Below are 19,553 nucleotides of genomic sequence, written 5' to 3' on the forward strand. Positions count from 1 at the left end.
TGAGACAGAGGTGGTTTTCCTTCTTGCAGTGGCGGGTCTTTTCCAAGCAATTTGACATTCTCCTTTTTTGCACTTGCTCAACTTTAATCTCTAAAGTCTGTGAAGGAAACAATGCATTCAATTTTTTTTTTTAAATATCAAAATGTAAACATCCTGATGTTCTGTAATTCATAAAACCATTAGATTGTGCCGGAGGGTTGTGCCGTGATTGAGGGATCTTCCTCACCTCCGTTTTGGATTGATGTATTTTTTTTGTTGTTGTTTTCTTTAAATATACTTCTTTTTGTGAGGGCTTTAAGTGAGTGGGAAAGCGTTTGTTTTAATGCCAGTTTTAGCAATGCCAAACCTTGTGAGTAACTGGTTTGTTCAGTGGTTTGAATTCTTTGGATTTGGCTGCCTCCGTTGATGAGAATTTGTGAGTGGGCCAGTGGTTTGTATTGGGACCACTGGACCTGTGAGATGGAGGCAGCGGTTCATCAACATAAGGACACATCAATGAACATGTGAAATCATTGCCGGACTACTAGGAATATTTTCCTGTTTCGTTTTTGTAACTTGGAGTATTTTCTGGTTTGGTGAGAGTGACCATAACAAGGGAGCCTTCGGTGATCTTGAGGACGAATTTGTAAATTAGCTCTTGATTGTTAATAAAGCGCACTTAATGTTTGGTTAGATTCTAGGGTTTTACCCTCTGTGATTCATGTGTGTTTCCAGTCAGATTGCACAGAAGTTCACTTGCTCGTGGCACCCACCTTTCTGTGCTGTGGTCTATCTGCAGGGGTGCCTGGGTGGTTTGTACTGCTGTTTCGCTGCCTGTTGCTCATCGGTTTACAATGACTACTGCACAGCTTCCCCGCTGCGTATTTCTTACTAATATGAACTTGGTTCAGCTGTTGCCCCTCAGTGTGGATTGGCTTGCCTGAGTATTTCATGCTGGTCTGCCCTGAGGTTGCCTGTGGTGCCCAGGAACACACTGGTGTTAAGTTGTGTGTTGCCATGCAGCCAGCGCTGGGGGTTTGCATTGAGTAGATGTGGTCTGTTCACCTACCTATGTTGCCTGCTAATGTCTAAAGATGTTCAGGTGCTGCACTTAACCTTATCTGGCTTTTGATCTGTGGGACTTTGGTTTGGTGGGTCCTCGGAGTAGGGGGTGGTGAAAGGTGCTGGAGGGGTTGCTGCACATCCCTCTGCACTGGGGACTCCCCTGTGTACTTTTTTGGCAGGCATGTAAGTTATCATTGCAAACTGGTTCTATATAGGGAATGGTGTCCCTGTGTGCTTATGGCAGACACACCAGGGGTTCCATACATGTCTCTGCACTGCTGTCCATCTTCTGACTACAGCTTACTCTCTTTCAGGACTGGCAGCCGCCCTTCGCTGTGGAGGTGGATAACTTCCACTTCACGCCACGCATTCAAAGACTCAATGAGTTGGAGGTAAGTGCTGCCGGCAGTGGCATCAGTTTATCCTGCCAAAATGTGTTGGAGGAGTGTGTTATTGTTGCATGATGATAGTGCTTGTTCAGTCAGTGTGAAAGCAGCACAAGAGGTATGCTCGTCCCCAGGGCAGTACATGAGAGCAGCATTGTGTAAGGAGGGGCGTGCATGCACGCACGTTAAACATTGCATAGGTGACAGTTTATCGAAAGGGTGTGTGCACCCTGTGGAAGCATTGAGGAGATACATTGTGGGGGGGCTGGGATAGACTCTGAGTATGTGACTGTTGCTGAAGGAAGAACAGTGCAAGTGCAGGGGGTTAGTTGTGGATTTTGAAGAGCCAAGAGTGGCGAGAGGCTGGCCCTTGCGGGGAAAGGCTCCGTCCAGAGTCCTAGTATGTTGAGCTAAGCTAGATGGGATCAAATATGCTTGCGGGGGAGAGTGAAATGTTCATGACCTGACACATGCTAAAGGGAAGAGTAGAGTGTGCATGAATGACATAGCTTTAGGTGTTTGCAGGTCCTGAGCTGAGGAGAGATGGTGCTTCTCTAGAGTAAAACCTTCTACCTGGACCATGGTGCAAACACTTTGCAAACCTTTGCAGCGCTCTGAAAGGGTTGCAGTTATCATAGACTCTTCCTCTTTGAAAAGATGTGAAAGTTCCCTGCTCCTTCCTCTCTACCTCTGGCCCTACTAATAACAGATTTTTGGTTTTTGCTCTCTGTAGGCTGAAACTAGAGTCAAGTTGAACTACCTCGACCAGATTGCAAAGTTCTGGGAAATTCAGGGCTCATCGCTGAAAATTCCCAATGTGGAAAGGCGAATCCTGGACCTGTACAGCCTGAGCAAGGTAAGTGCCTCTCACAGAAGACCCTGCGTAAGGTGCGCTGTGCACAAAGTGCTTGACCAACACAGTGAGGTTACAAAGTGCACTGATGAGCTGAGCTCTTGTGGTTGCGATGACAAAGCTGTGCTGTTACTTTATACTACCGCTTGTCATAGATTGTTACAATGGTATAAGCAGTAACGTGGAAACCGTGCTCCGGGGCTCATCCAACCATTGCCCCCTTTCCTCGTAGCTGTCCAGAGGAACTCTGCTCCCTACTGATCTGAGGGGATGAAGTCCACAATTTACAGTGATCTTTCACTGCAATCATTTCTCCGCATCGCTGATAAATGTGTTTTTCAAATCTGTATTCTACCTCATGTCTGGTGAAAGGGCTTCTGACTGCTGTCAAGGTCTTCTCCTGACTAAATGTAGAGCTATCCTCCCTGGATTCATCCATTGACTTCTATGCTGATCTTAGCAATGGCAATTTCCTAATTGTGATTTGTTTATTTCCCTTTAGGGAATCTCTATGGGGAAGTCGCACTTCCTTATGTATGAAACTCATTGACTTACATTTAGTGATTCACACCGAGTCACAAATAGATCTACCTCCTGATTATTAATGAGGTAGGTTGCAATTTGTGACACTCTGATTTGGTGCCATCAGCAGACCATGTCTCTGATTGCATTTAAATAAATCGGTCCTATTTATTTATTTATTATTATTTTTTTAAGTTGGTTTAATTTTTAAGAAGAGGCAGTGGGCTCTTGGACCACTGCCTGATCTTAATTTTTTTTCAGCAGTCTCTAAGGGAAAAGAGTTTGAGTTGGCGGTAAAGTGCAAATGTTTCGTGACCACATTTTGGTCACAAAACATTTGTACCCACCAATGCAGTCTGTACTTGGAAGGGACGCCCTTAACGCTCCCCACCCAAATACTGATTCATTAACCCACATTGCAATTCGGTAACTGGGTACCGAATCACAATTTGGGACTTGTACCCTTGGATATGCCTTATTTGTTTGTAAATGGCCAGATTCTGTGCATTGTGCCTTTTGGGACCTCAGAGGCTTCATACATCTAGCCCATGGTCCCTAGAGACTCCTCTTCACCCTGCTGTGCTTATATGTGCTCTTACCTGAAGGTGCTCTGGGACCGTGGCAGGGACCTGGCGTTCTCATGTGCACTAGCCAGGGATTTTGCATTGTGATCTCTCTGATAACCATGTAAAATCCCATCCTACTGTATTTAACTCTCAAATACAGTAGGGTGGGATTTTACATGGTGTTTTGGTTTCACTAATAACTGAGCTGACAAAAATCTCTGGAACGCACTTCAGTTCAAAGAAGATATTTATTATAATTTCACCACGAGGTTCCTAAAAAAAAAAAAAAACAATTAGTAGGTCGAAAGCACACGTTTAACAATAGTCACAGCAACAAAAGGGAAATATACCAAAATAATTCTCAATTGCAATGTACACAGCAAATATATGTAGTTAAGATTATGCAAAGAATAAAGTAAAAATTAATCACCGTAGGGCCTGCCAAGCTCTCCATCTTTCTCTTTCCAGCAAGAAGATAACCCCGTCCAACTGCGAGAAAGATCTCCACCCTCATGGACAGATATGCCAGGCATTCGGCATCTAATCCTGACCGAGGTCTTGTAAATTTCACCACTACTGAGCAGGGCCACCTCTTTTATATCTTAAAGAACCAGAGAGGGCTTTCTGGGGAAAAACCCTCCCATGAAAACAAAATATGAAAACATGCTGGCTAATGTAGGTCAGAGTTGAAAGAAACTGGTTGGAACTGGCCACTGCTGACAGACTTAACTGTTCGGTGATATGTCCTATCTCTTCAGTGAAAAAGAATACGAAAATCAGCACAGTTTACAATGTGGAATATTCCTAACACATTTAACATGGCAATGTCTGACTCTACTATAAAGTCAATAGGCAGCTAAACTGAATACAAAATGTAATCTGCAATTGGTGAACACTAGACCGCTAATCCATGTGCAAAATAGTGCAACACAGTCAGTGATCAAAAACATATATTTCACTACACATGGTGAACATAGGAAAGAGTTTGATATTGTGAACTCCGTAGCCTAACAAATACAATAGGAAGTGGATTTACACATTGAACTTCGTCAAATGCAACGAGGAGGGGGCTGTCGACTCTGATGCTATGTTGTAGGAAGGAGATTTACAAAGTGAACTTTCAGACAAATGCAACAAGAGCTTTCATATTGTCAACCCTAAGGCAAACACCAAGAACGAGACTCAGTTGTGGCTTTGACGTGCTGCAGGAACAGGCTCTACATGGTGAGCTCTTGACAAAGGTTATAAGAAGGGGTTATATATTTACTTTTTCTTGGCCCAGCACTGGAAAATCCTTGATGTCTCCTGAATGAGATTTACTGATCGTCATTGTATACTCTGAGCCTTCCTGGAATGTTTCATGGACCTCTTTAGTCCGAGATAAAATGGTCTCTCATTTATGTGTTTTTATTTTTTTTTATTTTAATGTTGCGGCAGCCTTGCGTTAGTGACTATTAAATATGGCGACGGCACTCATTTTTTACATTTTGAAATACTAGGAAACCTTTTGGTGGGGGTTCCATTTTGACATTCCACCAGAAATCTCTTAAGCGTTGGGCGTTTTCAGTATATTATTTAGTTTTGGTGCGTTAAATAGCCTTTCCTTAAAGAGGGACAAAACATGTCTGGAGAGGGCCAAAAAAGCTTCTTTTTTTTTGATGCAGGTCCGTCAAATTAAAAAACAAAACATAAAACACACTGACTCCTGCGCTTGTTTTGTAAACCGTCCCCTGGTGGGCCAGGTCCTGGGGGCAATTACATTTTGCATGGGACGAGGGGGGGGCTGCCTGTTAAGGTCCTAGTTCGGATATCTAGGTCTCCCAAGGCCATCGATGGAAATCCTAAAGGAAGCGTGCAGGCCACGCACAAGAAAGCGATACGCCACAAAATGAAGGAGACGCGTCCTGTGGTGCAGGGAGAGGGAGCCGTTCCACAGCAGGACACAGGAGACCACAGTACTTAACATGCTTGGTGATTGAAAATCTATTTGGCTGTAGCACTAGCCTACACTAGGGGACCTGATGGGACACGTTTCTTCAATACTCTTGTGATCAAAAGTTTCCTGAAGGGAGCAAAGAGTGACGCTACCCCTTTGCACCAGCACCCTCTCGGAACCCGCTATCTGGTGCTGAAGAAGCCTTTGGAATCGCTCTACAAGACAGATCTTCTGTTCTTAACCTTAAAGGGCACCTTCCTAATTATTCCATCGCTCTTCAGGATCTGCAAACTACAAGTGCTAACTATCCAAGAACCTTACCTAAAAACGCATAAGAACAGGCTAGTCATGAAAACCAACCCACACTTCTACCAAAGATCATATCACAGTTTCACTTGAATCAATCTACTTTGCTGCAAGGGTTCATCCAACAACCAATAATGCAAGCTAGAAAGGCCCTGCATATGCTGGATGTGCGCAGGTCAATGATTTACTACATAGTGCGAAAGAAGCATGGCAAGGAAGCTAGTTCTTTGTGTACTTTGCAAATTCAAACAAGGGGTCACCCGTAACAAAAGGAGTCATTGCAAGACAGATACTCCAAGCAATACAAATATGCCACGTAAAAGCCAGTGTGTAACATGAGGAAGGACTGAGAGCACATTCAACAAGAAATATAGGAGCCACTCTAGCTTTTCTGGCAAATGTTCCATTAAACCACACGTGGCCGCCATATGATCATCCATTCGTACTTTCACAAAATACTAATGTGTGGACACTCGGATGTCAGGGTTGCAGGTGGGACGGAGTACTAAAGCACTTGTTTGCAAGCTCAACACAATTTTAACTCCACCTCCATGGGCGAACAGGGCTACAGGTACAAAATCGGTGCACAGCATGTGAATCCAGAAAAGATTCATGCTGCAAAGCAAAATGGTTACATAACAATAGCAGTGATAGTTTTGCGGCTGGAATGATTTTCGGGATTCACATGTGACCCACGCATCTCCCTGAAAGAAGAGATGCAACAAAATTCGAATAAAAAAAAAACAATTTTCAAACACCACAAAAATGCAATAGGGATAAAAGGAGTTTACAGGGAGACCTAAGATGGTTTCCATGCAGAGAGGCTTCTAGACGCACATGTGATGTCTTAAGGGGATGTATGTAGCACCAAAGGGTAAGAGACGGCACGAAAAGGAAAAGCTGAGTAAGAAAGATGTACCGAACCACTAGATGGTGGAATAATGAACAGCTTGTGAATCTAGCAAATGATTCCAGCTTCAAAGCTAATCCTGCTGGTAGGTAACGATTTCTTTATCCGGCCGTTGTGTGTGCTGACATCTGGCTGATACCAGAGGCATACATCTATGGATGGTGCCCACGCTGCGAATCTGTATTGTGCATAACTTGCCAGCATCAAATCTATCAGAAGTTCACATGCCTGAATTATTGCCTGCTTTTAGGCTTAGGTAAATGTTAATGATTTTTTAAAATGTTTTTTAAATTTTTTTTAAAATGGTTTTTGAATCGACTCACCTAATATTCTCTTTTCAGATTGTAACTGAGGAAGGTGGCTATGAAACAATCTGCAAAGACCGCCGATGGGCGCGGATTGCCCAACGTCTCTCCTATCCCCCCGGGAAGAACATTGGTTCCCTCCTGCGTGCTCATTATGAACGTATAGTTTATCCATATGAGACCTACAAGTCGGGGGCCAACCTTGTGGTAAGAATGAACTCTCCTAATTCCCTAACGTGATCTTAACGTCTCCGGTCTTTTTATCTGGGTACCTTTTGTAGTAATTGTGCAATGTTACAAAAGATTTAGTAATTCTTTATTCCAAGTATACTGAATAGTACAATGAGGATAACTCCCAGGTTGCTCCTTCTTCCTCTCCTCCCAAGCTTCTTCTGACCCCAGCCTTCCAACCAATGGAATGTTCTTCCACTTCACATTCCATAAGCGCTTTACTACACATCCCCCCCCCCTTTCAAAATTATGAATATACTTACAAGGAAAACATTCTAAACAATATACAACCTACATACATGGTCCATTTAAATCTTATTAACTGTACACAAACTATACACTTCTATATACATAGTAGATTTAGATCATATTTACACAAATTTCCAATACTCTACTCTTTCCCATCATCCAATTTGGCTACCAAATTAATTACCCTCACAATCTTATGAGGTTCACCAAACTTACTATCCCCCTTCTTCACAACACCACATTTTCTCACCACCACATAATCGCCTTTTCCAACGCAGATATCCTTCACCCCTTTCCTATTGTCATAATATGACTTATTCCGTTCCTGTGAGCCCACAACTCTGGCTTTCATGCTCTAGCGATCAACCCATACCTGTTTCTTTTCCTTCAACCACCACAAAGACTCTTTGGTTGCTGGTTCCTTGCCTTTCAGAGCAACAAAAGGTGATACACCCGTTACTAAATGAGGTGTTACTCTATGTGCCCTTATCATTTTATTCAACTCCACCCTCCAGTCCAATCCATTGGCCAATGACTATTGAATATTTTCCATGACAATCCTATTCGCTCTTTCCACTAAGCCATTTGCCTGTGGTCTATATAGTGCCACCCTCATGTTAAATTCCTAGTCCAGCAAAGAAATTTGTCGTCATTGTAGAAACCAACTGTACACCATTGTCTGTTACAATGATCTTTGGTACCCCTTCTTCCAGAAATGCATGTTTAAGAAATTCAATGACTTTGATTGTTGTAATTTGCTCCACGCTTCTGACCATGAACCACTTACTATGATAATCCACTAAAATTATCAAGAACGGATTCCTTCTACCAAGTTTGTCCACTGGACCAAGGAAATCCAATGCCAATTTCTCCCAAGGTTTATCAGGAAACTGCACACATGCCAAAGGTGGTTGCCTCACAATTTTCGCCTTGTCACTGTTTCTACATGCCTGACAATCCTTTGCATGGATGAAACGTCGACGATTCGCAATTGTGCTATATGGTCCACAACAACAGCAGTTTTCAATGAGGGCACCTTTTCGAATTAACATTTTTGAGGTGAAAGGCTGTTTCCGAGCTTTAGTACAAGTTTGTGTTTCACTGGTTCGGTTCAGTTTGTGTTTGTTGGAAGAAGATCATGTGACAATGTCCTTGATTAAATTCACCCCTTTCTTTTACTAACTCCATCTCTCTGTGTGCTTGAAAAAGTTTTTTGTAACCTGTTTTGTAGTGGCTGGTTGGACAAAACTCTTACTGTGGCAGTTAAAGTGCAGCCGTTTAGTTTTATGGCGTATGTCAAACAGCTCTTTCTTTAAAAATAAATAAATCTTTCCAGCTTCAGTTCTACATATAGTTTCGATCCGTGTTCCGGGAAATCTAGTAGATGTGTCTTTACATCGTTATCCACATAATGCTTGGTCACAAAGTTGTGAATGCACACGGACTCAGTCATTTCAAAGGGGTTTCCTTGCTGCTGCATGAAACGCAGAAGGCTGTCGACATGTTAATTAGAACATTCCCTTCTCTCTCCCACAGGTCCGTGGTGAGGAACCGTTTCTCAATGGCCCATTGATTTAGAATTTGTCATCTCGCTGAAAACACAGCAAATTGAAGGAACTTTGTGGTAAACTAGCTGCCCCATTAGGCAACATATTTGCTTTTACGTGTCTGGCCAGCAAATCCCGTGGAGCTTTTCTGTGATCTCTGGATCGTCCGTTTCATATCTGGAGCACAGCCTTGAACCTTCCCTCTGTCTTTCACCACAAAATGTCTTCGGATTAATTTTCTGTAGCCATATGGGTTTTTCGCCTATAGCTTCTTCAGTAGTTCCAAATACCAGGACCCACATCTCAGTTAGTTTATGCAATCAAATTAGCCAAACAGTTTTCAGTGAATCCACAGTCTTAAAGTGCAGCTCCCAATCAGCATGTACCAAGTGTTTTCACTAGAGCCATCATGTGTATTAAAAAAAAAAAAAAAAAAAGTTTCCCTGAACTGAGTGTATTGAACATTGTCTTTTGGATGAAGTGCACCCTGTGCCTTGTTCACTTCCGAGATAAGCTATTCAAAACCCAATTTTTCATTCTTGTCCCAGAAAGAATTCCACCACCGTGTTTCTGTAGCCTCCGCTATGATGAGCCTACCTTGTAACAAATGAACATGAGTTCCGTTTAATGCTGACTGGACAGTTATTCTGCCAAAGAGTTCAGCCTCAATAAGTGCATCGTCTAATCCACATCCACTGAACTTCCTGCACAACACACATTTTGTCATGTGGAAAACGCCTGTCATTTGATAAAGATTATCAAATTCTACTAGGTAGCTCATAAAAATGTCAGCTACAATACAGAAACGGACTTCATCGCAGAAAATTGGCATATACTAAAATGGTGGAATGTGAAGTCCCCCACCCAAGGAGTTGTTAGAAGGCAGCTGGGAGAACACAGGACCCCAAGTGACCCTTCACACCCCCCCCTGCCCCCACCCCAGCACACCACCCACCCCGTGACCAGGAGAGCTGAGGTAAGTACCTGGTTTTCCCAAGGATTAACAAGAAGAATGGATTGTGCAAGGACAGGACTAGATCAGCCGAACCCAATAGTGGATTCTGGAAGAAGAGGACCTGAAAAAGAAGGGGACAGAGTTCAGTAGAGCGTTCAGTCGGGGCAAGAGCCACTGCGCAACCTTCTGCGGATGAAGATCCGGGTTGATGGGTAGAGGTGAAGATGAGCTGATGAGTCCAGGAGCTGCAGAGAAGTTCCTTGAGCCGTGCATCTAATGTCCCACGTCAGTCGCCGGGTTGTAGTCGATCAGTGGTCAGGGGACTCTACCCTTGGAGGGGAGTCCAGGCTGACCCTCAGCAGTTGGGAGAGTCCGCAGAAGCAGTCCCAGCCCCAACAGGCAACCCACTGGCCCAATCAGCACAACTGGAGAGGAGTCCTACGTCGCTGGAGCAGCAGAGAGGAGACTATCCTTGGAAGGATGAAGTGCTGGAGGCAGAGGTTACTAGGAGCCACAAGATCCCTTTGAGCAGGAGACAACAAGCCTTGGTTGCTACAAGAGTCACAGTACATAGGGGTACTGTCCTGCAAGGAGAGGCAAGGGCTCACAATCTCCCAAGATGGGCAGAGAGGACCAAGGGGACCACTGCAGACCACCACGAGACTCCATGCAGTTAGAAGAGCAGAGCCACACAGCCGGACGTTGTTGCTGTAGATGCCTGCAGATGCAGGGGAGTGACTCCTTCACTCAAATCGAGATTCCTTCTTGCTTTCCAGTGCAGCTGAAGTCTTGCTGATCTCAGAGGATGCACAGCCAGGGAAATATTGCTGTTGCTGGAAGGAGCCGGGGAAACAATGTTGCAAGGCGAGGACGTCTCGGGAGTTGCAGTCTTGTTGGTTCCTGAAGTGTCCAGTTGTGGTTCCAGTGGCCAGGAGCAGAAGTAGATGACGTAGAGAAGTCCTGGTGGAGTCTTGCATGTCGCATCTGGGGACCCACCGGCAAGGGAGTTCCTAAATAGCCCTAAAAGGTCGTTTGGGCACTTTGCATGATGACCACCTATCAGGGGGTTACTGACCATACCTGCCTGTCCTGGCCACTCTGATGCTCCCAGGGACCTCTGCACATCTTGTTGTCGAGATGGCAGAATTGAGTGGCCAGCTGGAGGAGCTCTGGGCACCACCCCTGTGGTGATGGACAGGGGAGTGACCACTCCCCTTTCCTTTGTCCAGTTTCGTGCCAGAGCAAACTGTTTTATGCAAGAAGGGCACCAAAGGTGCTCTTCAAAGCAAACCGGTGGCGTGGGGAAGCTACCCCTCCCAAGCCATGGAACACCTATTTCCCAGGGAGAGGGTGTTGTCTCCCCTCTCCCTCAGGGCATCCTTTGTTCTGCCTTCCTGTGCCTGAGCTGGTCAAGCAGCAGAAGGGCAGAAACCTGTCTGAGGGGCTACAGCAGTGTGGGCTGCCCGCAAAACCCTGGAAGACTGGCAGGAGCAATACTGTGGAGGTCCTCGAAGGAGCCCCAGAGTGTATGGAATCATGCCACCAATACTGGCATCAGTATTGGGGTATGATTTTGACATATTTGATACCAAGCGTGCCCAAATTAGGAGTTATGCAGCTGGACACCTTTTCACACAGGCTGCAATGGCAGGCCTGCAGACACATTTTGCATGGGCTTCCGTGGGTGGCACAACACATGCTGCAGCCCATGGGGGACTCCTGTTTTCCCAATACCCTGGGTAGCTAGGTACTATATACTAGGGACTTATAAGGGGACACCAGTATGCCAATTGTGGAGTGCACAAAAGTCCAAGGTAACCAATTTTAGAGGGAGTGAGCACAATCACTGGGGTCCTGGTTAGCAGGATCTCATGGAAAACAGTCTAAGCACACTCATAGGATTCAAAATTTGGGGCTAACCGTGCCAAAAAGTGGGTACTTTCTTACAATTCGCTTTCTACTTTGCGCCGTTCCTAGATCGCTTGGGCAGTAATTTATAGCGAAGATTTCATTTTGCTTTGATGTAATTCATAAAACCTGATCTGGTAGACAGTACATTTGCACAGCGTAACCCTGCCGGTTCATGGGTCGGTCTCCCACTTCTTCGCTTATATCCAACGCCATCATCAGTGTTGTCTGCTTCTGTTCTGACCCAAGAACTTAAGCTTGTGACAGTTTTGCTTGGCTGATAATAAATTATGTAAAAAATGTTAAGACCACATCAGGCCTCCTTGTTGACTTCCATGGTTTGCGGAGCTCTGGGGCATCACAAATTGTCATTCGGTCCAAAATCTAAATCTTTGAGGCAGTTTCTTAAAATTGTCACTGCATCCTATGATGTTAGTTTGGCATGAAGAACTTCGAGTCCAACCAGCTGAGAACGCCTTACGCGGCTCATTCTTTTTGTTAGACTGACAAAAACGTATTCTGTCATTGTACATTCTCACCCAAAAAATCTTAATTTCATTATTATAGATCATACAGTTTCATCAATGTTGACCATTGTTTCTCTTATCTCACTGAGTGTAAACCCGTAGCCAGCACTCGAGTGGCTTTAAAATTTCGATTTGCTTTTTCAGAGTGCAAACTTAACTGATTGCTGGAAGTTACTTTGCTTCTAGGAGCTCATTGTACATACATATTTTTGAATGTATGCAGTTTGGGTGGGCATACAGACCTGCTGCAAATACATTCACCTCGCTGTTTAGATCAGCTACTCTGCTGAAAACTACATCTTGGAAGAAAATGGCTGCAGATAAAAACATGTTTTCCCTTTGAGACTCACATACTCTGTACTTTGTTCTTTTGTCGATACCTTTCTTGTTCTAGCACACTGAAGATCCTTTGCTTTCTGATCAGTTGGGGGTGAACGGGGGTATCCATTGAAGGGGATGGACATTGGGTTTGTTGTCGTCTCTTTCTCAGAAGTCTTGGATTTTCGTGATTCACTGATTTCTGCTTTTCTTTTTCTTTTTTTTCTTTCTTGCTTTTTTTCCCATTGTATGCGACTTGTAGCACTTGCTGTTACAATGATAAAATATTTGAGTCTCTTAACCCACCAGTTTCAATCTTTTGTGAATTGTCTTGCTGTATTTCTGCAGCATCTTGACTCTTCTGCCCAGCTGCAGTTCATGTTCGCTTTTCTCCAAGATTAGTTTGTCACGTGACACATTTTTTCTTTGTTGGAGTCCTCAGATTTTGTAGTTGACAACACTATCAGGATGTAAAGATCCTCTGCCGCCACCTACTATTGAATCATTAAAAAAAACCTGACTCAAAAACAATATTAAAGTAAATTACCAATATGGTTAAAACATCATTATAGAGCCACCATTTTAGAAAATGGCGGAAGCGTTGCTCTGAAGTTATTTTATGTCTATAAGACTACCTAACCCCCGAAACCTATCTTTTGACACCAGAATTAAGTATATATGTCTCATGGTTCCTGAAATATTACATCATCACTGCAACACATCCGCCAGTTTTAAAAATGTAGTCCAGAAAAAATCGGCCCGCATTAGCAATGTCGACCCAAGCTAAATTACTTCTCTAATGATACAAAAACACAAATCAAAAATGAAATCTATGGACAATAGTTTTCTAACGGAGGTATATCAAGGGACCAGGACTGAGTTTCGGATCAACATAACTGACAAATTCCTCTCAGGAAAACATATTTTCGGGCATGAGGTAGACAACACCCTAGATGGTAGGACAAAAGAGACTGAGATTGCTAAGGCCATTGTTTACAGGTTTATCTAGACAGAAAGGTGTAAGATGGCAGCCTTGCAACAGGTTATTCCTATATTGGAAACTGTTTAAGAGTCCTACTTGCACCCCCCTTATCCCTCTTACAAAAGATTCTTCACGTTTGGGCAGAAAAAAGCTTGTGGTGGGGGTGTGTTTTTTTTTTTTTTTTTTTTTTTTATATTTTTTATACAGCCCCTTGTTCTACCCCCCCCCCCCCCCCCCCCAAAAAAATGGCATGAACTAAAGGGTTTGCGATGCTAAGGTCACAAGCTTTCAGGAACAGGCAGACTTGGATCAGAAAACCACATTTTTCAACACAATTTTGGCATTTTACTGAGACATACCCCATTTTTTATATATTTTGTGCTTTTAGCCTCCTTCCAGTTGGTGACAAAAATGGGTGTGAAACCCGTGCTGGATCCCGGAAACCTAAACATTTCTGAAAAGAAGACACCGTTCTGAATTCAGCAAGGGGTAATTTGTGTAGATCCTACAAGGTTTTCTTACAGAAAATAACAGCTGAAATAAAAATATTGAAATTGAGGTGAAAAAAACAAACATTTTCCACGTTTTACTCTTTTTTTTTTTTTTTTTCCTGCGATGTCAGATGTTGGAAAGCAATATTCCGTTATGTCTGCTGGACTCTTGTGGTCGCGGGGACAATATAGGTTCAAGATCCCTAGGTACCCAGAGCCAATAAATGAGCTGCACCTTGCAATGGGTTTTCATTCTATGCTGGGTATACAGCAATTCATTTGCTGAAATATCAAGAGTGAAAAATAGGTATCAAGAAAACCTTTGTATTTCCAAAATGGGCACAAGATAAGGTGTTGAGGAGCAGTGGTTATTTGCACATCTCTGAATTCCGGAGTCCCCATTTTAGCATGTGAATTACGGGTCATTTCTCAAATAGACTTCTTGCGGTTTTGGTCCTGGGCTCAGCAGCCATATAGGGGAACCTACCACACCCAAACACTTCTGAAAACTAGACACCCGAGGGAGTCCAGGGAGGTGCGACTTGTGTGGACCTCCCCCCCGTGTTTTCTTACCCAGAATACTCAGCAAACCTCAAATTTTAGCTTAAAAAAAAAAATCCACTTTTTCCCCACATTACTGTGTGGGATCACTGCACCGCGACAAATTTCCTACCACCCAACGTTCCCCTCAGTCTCCCGGTAAAAATGATACCTCACCTGTGTAGGTGGGCCAAGTGCCTGTGACAGGGAAGAGCCAAAAACATATTGAAATTGAGGGGGGAACCAAAGCAGCTCTAAAATGTCCGAATTTTTATCGGTATAGATGCGACAATGCTGGGTGGTAGGAATTTTTTGGGTTCCTGCAGATTCCGGAAGGTTTCATCGCAACAATGTGGGAAAAATGTGTGATTTCCAGCAAAGTTGGAGGTTTGCAGGGCATTGTGGGTAAGGAAATGGTGCGTGGTGCATGTGAAGCACACCACCCTGGACTCACCCAGATGTTTAGTTTTCAGATGTGTCTAGGTCTCGTGGATTTTTCTACATGGCAGCGTCCCAAAGAGTGCAGCCCTTGCCATTCTAAGCGGGATCATTTTCAGAGTTAGCCAAGCTCTCATGGCCCAAATGTCCTCTTGCTTGCTGTGGGATAACATGTTTTAATGTGCAGGGGACAGCTAAAAGACTAACCCCCCTTTTTTTTTTTTCCTTTTCTTTTCTTTTTTTTTTATTCCCTGGCATGTAGTAGGCTTTCTAGTAGGTACTCTGAAAAGGGTTGTCCACCACCTTCACCATTTGGAGTTTTTAATAAATTTGAAAAAAATCATCCCCTTTCCTAGAAAGCAGAAGGCATTTCTGGTTGCAGATATGTATGCTGTAGGAATAAAGGCTTACTGAACTCCCAGGAGATTGCAAACATTGCAGGGACAGGCTTCTTGGTACCACTGTAAGACTCTATCTTGAACATTGAGAAAAGAGATCAAGCTATTGGGTATGATCGGTCACCTTGTTTATACAGTTGATCCTGGGCACAAGGGTACACATGGAAGCCCTTCAAGAATGGCTAAAGAGTCAGTGGTCGCAAGTGAAAGGGGAGGATCTCGTTATTGTCGCAGAGGTCAGCAAGGACTTGATGGCGGACCACGAAAAATATGAATGGAAGACTTTTCCGTTTACCGCTGCCACAGGCCTTCATAGCAGTTGTAAAGCGTGAATCTATGCTGTTCATTATTCCAGCATCTACTGGCTGATTCTGGAATTCTTTTTTTTTGCTTTGTGTAGGGCCTACCATTTGTTGCCTTGACCTTCTCTCTCTGATGTTAGACACCCACCGCAAAAGCCCCTTAGGTGCCATCTTTAGATAATATTTTTTTTCTGCAGTTTGGTCTGGAAACATTGAACGCAGAAGATGTGTGTTCAAAGCCAACAGTTTCACCAGTTAATTTCTGGGAAAGTATTGAGAAGCTAGAAGCAAATACAAGGTTACTGCACCAAGGTCCAGGAAAGGTTTTTCCCCTCTGAGGAAAGGGGTGATTTTAAAAAAAATATATATATATTTTTTTTTCCTCTGCAGCATCTAGCCATCAGTGGGAAATTGAGGGTTAGAGAATGTACGTGGAGGATGAATCATACTCTCTTTAGAATCTACTTGAAATGCACAAAAGGATGCATGTGATGGCGTCCACATCCACAAGGTTTGCAGCCTTTGCCTTCCAAAGGCTCATGATGGAGAAGGTTGCAACCCACGTACTAAATTTCAACCTAAGACCCGGAAGATGAGGGAGAAACAGAGGTGGGCACTTTATGCCAAAGCACATTCAAGAGTACTGTTGAAAAACCTCAACCTCTTCAGCAAAAAGGAGAATGTCGAAGTTACTGAGGTAGTGCAAGGAGAAGACCTCGATGCTGAAGTCATTGAAACAGACTTGGAAGTTAAGAGATGCATCTAAGAAGCACCAGATAACTAAGGGGCGCAGTAGGGCTGAGCTGAAACATTCAGACTTTAACATCCAAGACAACCGTGATCAAGGAATGCACAAACAAAGAATCCCAAGGATTGGAGGATTGGTCGCAAGCCCTTTAAACCCGTCTCGGTGATTGAGAGGCTAAAAGCGAGAAAGTGTCCCTAGAGAAGGAGGCCTTGGTGCCTGAAAATGAAGAATTTAGTGCTTAATGTCACACAGAGAACTCTCACCCTCCAGAGAGGGAAACAAAGAATCAAAGCCAAAATGGAGGCGCTCATATAGAGGAAGAGGTTGTTTGATTCCTTAATGGGTTACCCTTACCCCTTTAAAGCCGCAAGCACCACCAGAAGACCTCGGTGTTCAAGACCTTGGTCAAAAGGTGAGTGGGCACATACAAGGTCCACTTGGAGGAGAAATAAACATACTTGTGTTCCTACTAGGACACCTCTTACCAATGGAGAGGAAAAAATAGGTCCTCCCAATGCCCTAGTGTGTCCTAGGTCAAAGGTGAGACCATCAGGGAACTTGTGACAACGAAGTCTGTAACTTCAACGATAAAGAAAAAATATAGGAATTCTTAAAATAAAATCAACCATACATCAGAGGAAGTATTGGGGCAAACTCCATTCTTGTGACCGTGGCATGAAAGAAGCCTGTGCTCCCACCACTGAAGCCCCATGGGACAGCGAGAGTGTGAAAATGGAAGTCGTAGGGGGGAAAATGGAGAGATTGCCACCCATTGGTGCATTGTCAGCTCCAACGTTCTCCAACAGGTAGGGTCACCAACCGTTGGAGGAAATGGAGGGGCTGATGCTACACTCCCATAGCCGTACCAAGCAAGAACAAAAAGAAGGCAAGGCTATGTCACACATACCTTGCCAGCACCAGCTGCGGCGTGCGAAGCAAGCAGACAGCTGTGCAAGGGGTCTACCCCAAGACGACATGCATGATTGAGTCTTGGGCTTCAAGAGGGTGTTGCAGGTAGCGGTTTTAAACCTGCCCTGAACGGGCCACAGTGTTTGGACCAGCTGTGGATGATTCGCTGCAGAAAATGAAAGGCAGCAACACTGCCAAAAGCCATGGGAGCTCCAGTTCCGGGTACCCTTCTGAGGAAGATTGGCACAAAGAAGGTGGCCATCTTTGGGAGGATGATCGCAGCAGGGAAGCAGCCCATGGCACTCCCCATGGAGTGTTGGAAATAGAGGGATAAAGTAGTAAACCCTAAATGTAAGCAGCGGAAGCCTACATGTTATCCTGTAAACGGACGAGAAAGAAGGTATGCTCCATAGGAGTGGCCAGTACAAGAACCGGGAGAAACGGCACTCCACTAGAAGCAGGCAAATGAGATAGACAAAAGCCAACAAATGGGAAGCAACAGGCTGCGCGAAAGCCCATGCGCCAGTGTTGGATTGTACAGCATAGGTCTTCTGACTTTTGGTTTCGCCTCCTGAGGGGCCTCTGCTGTGCGTTGAGTCCTTGCAGAAAGTACCCTCTGAAGTGTCTGTGTCTGTGTCCGCATCCAGCCACAGGATGGCGCTTACTTGGATACTGTTCCATGCTTTCCTTTCTTTTCTTACTTGACAGTGCATAATTAGCTTGTGTTTTGAAGCTAACCTAAGATCCGACAAATAAATGTTTTTGTTGATAAATTCAACATACATTCCCCCAATAGCAAAGAATTACAAGGAACCCTGTCCTTCTCGGTCATGAGATGATCTTTTTATATTTCTGAGCATCTCTTCCTGTGTGGGATCTCCAAAAAGTTTTCATTGATAAAGTTGTTGCGTTTTTTATTTTTATTTTTTTTAAATGATCTTGTAAAGAGAACCTGTTGATGAGAAACTATATTGTGTTTTGCAAGGCTGACTGTCATACTAGGTTCTGTTATCGTAAAACATCTCCTGTTAGTAGGGTGAGGCATTCCACCTATAGCAGTCTTACGAAGTGCGGCTCAGATCCTCTCTAAAGTGGTCATGGTTGGGCATCTCCTGGTCCCTCTGACTTAATGGTGGGTGTTAACTGGATTTTGACAACTTGCGCACACTACAAATCCCTTACCTCTTAATAGCATCCTCCATGATCCCTTATTGTAACATGCACAGCCCACTTAGTGTAGGAGGCTGGCTCACTTTGTGGTGCACACCTATGGTGTGGCCCCCTGTGTTGAGTCCAGGCAACCCTTAGTGATAGTGAATAGGTCTCCAGATAGTAAAAGCTCTCTAGGGGTAGCTGAGGCGAGCAGCTGAAGCTTATCCAGGAGGCATGTAAAGCACTTGCTATACCACAGTAGTCAGACAGTAACTCACTCAGATGGAAGGACTACACACTGTTAGAAAAATAAAGGATTGTTTATTACAGCACTAACTACTAGACTAGCATTGGAATGGCCCCCTTTGGAGAGATTACATACAATTATACACAAAATAACCACTCAAAATAGCACAAAAAATATACAATCCCTCGGGGAGGGCCAAACCATATGCTCAGTGGAATGTGAACGAGTGCCTCCTGCCAAGGTAGGTGTGGTAGTTGGGGGCTGGGGCAGTTAGGAACACCACAGGTAAGTACAGTAAGTGACCCCAGCAACCAGGAGTAAGTCAGTTCCCCACTCAGTTGTCCCTTAGGCTAACACAGAAAGTAGTGGCTGGAGTTTGTGGAATTGAGGACTCTTCCCAGAAGACCAGAGGAAACCAGCAGCCAAGCGGCAGGATGGAGAATGCCCCCACCCCAGGATACCCAGTAGACAGGAGTACCTACAACAGGGACCCAGGTGTAGAGGAGAGAAGAGGCTCTCTGAAGACTGTTGATGCCTTGAATTGTCCAGCTGCTGTCATGACCAGTGGACCAGGCTGGTGGAACCCAGGGACGGATTCTGGATGTGGAGGGCCTGCAGAGGAAGAGGAAAGTACAGCACTCTTGGAGGTGCCCAGGCTGTGCAGGTGGCAATGCCCACCCTCCTGAAGATGAAGTTATGGCCAGTCGGTGGAAGTAGTCCTGCTGTGGGGTCCAGGAGCTGCAGAAGATCCGAAGAGTTGTCTACGAGCTGTCCCTCGACAAT

The 19,553-nt window shown here is 44.3% G+C and overlaps 1 protein-coding gene across 4 annotated transcripts in view; it reads left to right on the forward strand.

The window, feature by feature from the left end:
• The window catches only part of KDM5C (lysine demethylase 5C), a 457,813-nt gene that overhangs the window by 50,112 nt on the left and 388,148 nt on the right, over positions 1-19,553 (forward strand). For all 4 annotated transcript variants that reach the window (XM_069209299.1, XM_069209300.1, XM_069209301.1 and 1 more), the window contains exons 2-4: positions 1,359-1,436; positions 2,164-2,286; positions 6,865-7,035. In XM_069209299.1, the coding sequence (XP_069065400.1) occupies positions 1,359-1,436; positions 2,164-2,286; positions 6,865-7,035 (372 nt within the window). The remainder of the gene's footprint in view (positions 1-1,358; positions 1,437-2,163; positions 2,287-6,864; positions 7,036-19,553) is intronic.

Source organism: Pleurodeles waltl, chromosome 10 (assembly GCF_031143425.1).
Source record: "Pleurodeles waltl isolate 20211129_DDA chromosome 10, aPleWal1.hap1.20221129, whole genome shotgun sequence".
NCBI lineage: Eukaryota > Metazoa > Chordata > Amphibia > Caudata > Salamandridae > Pleurodeles > Pleurodeles waltl.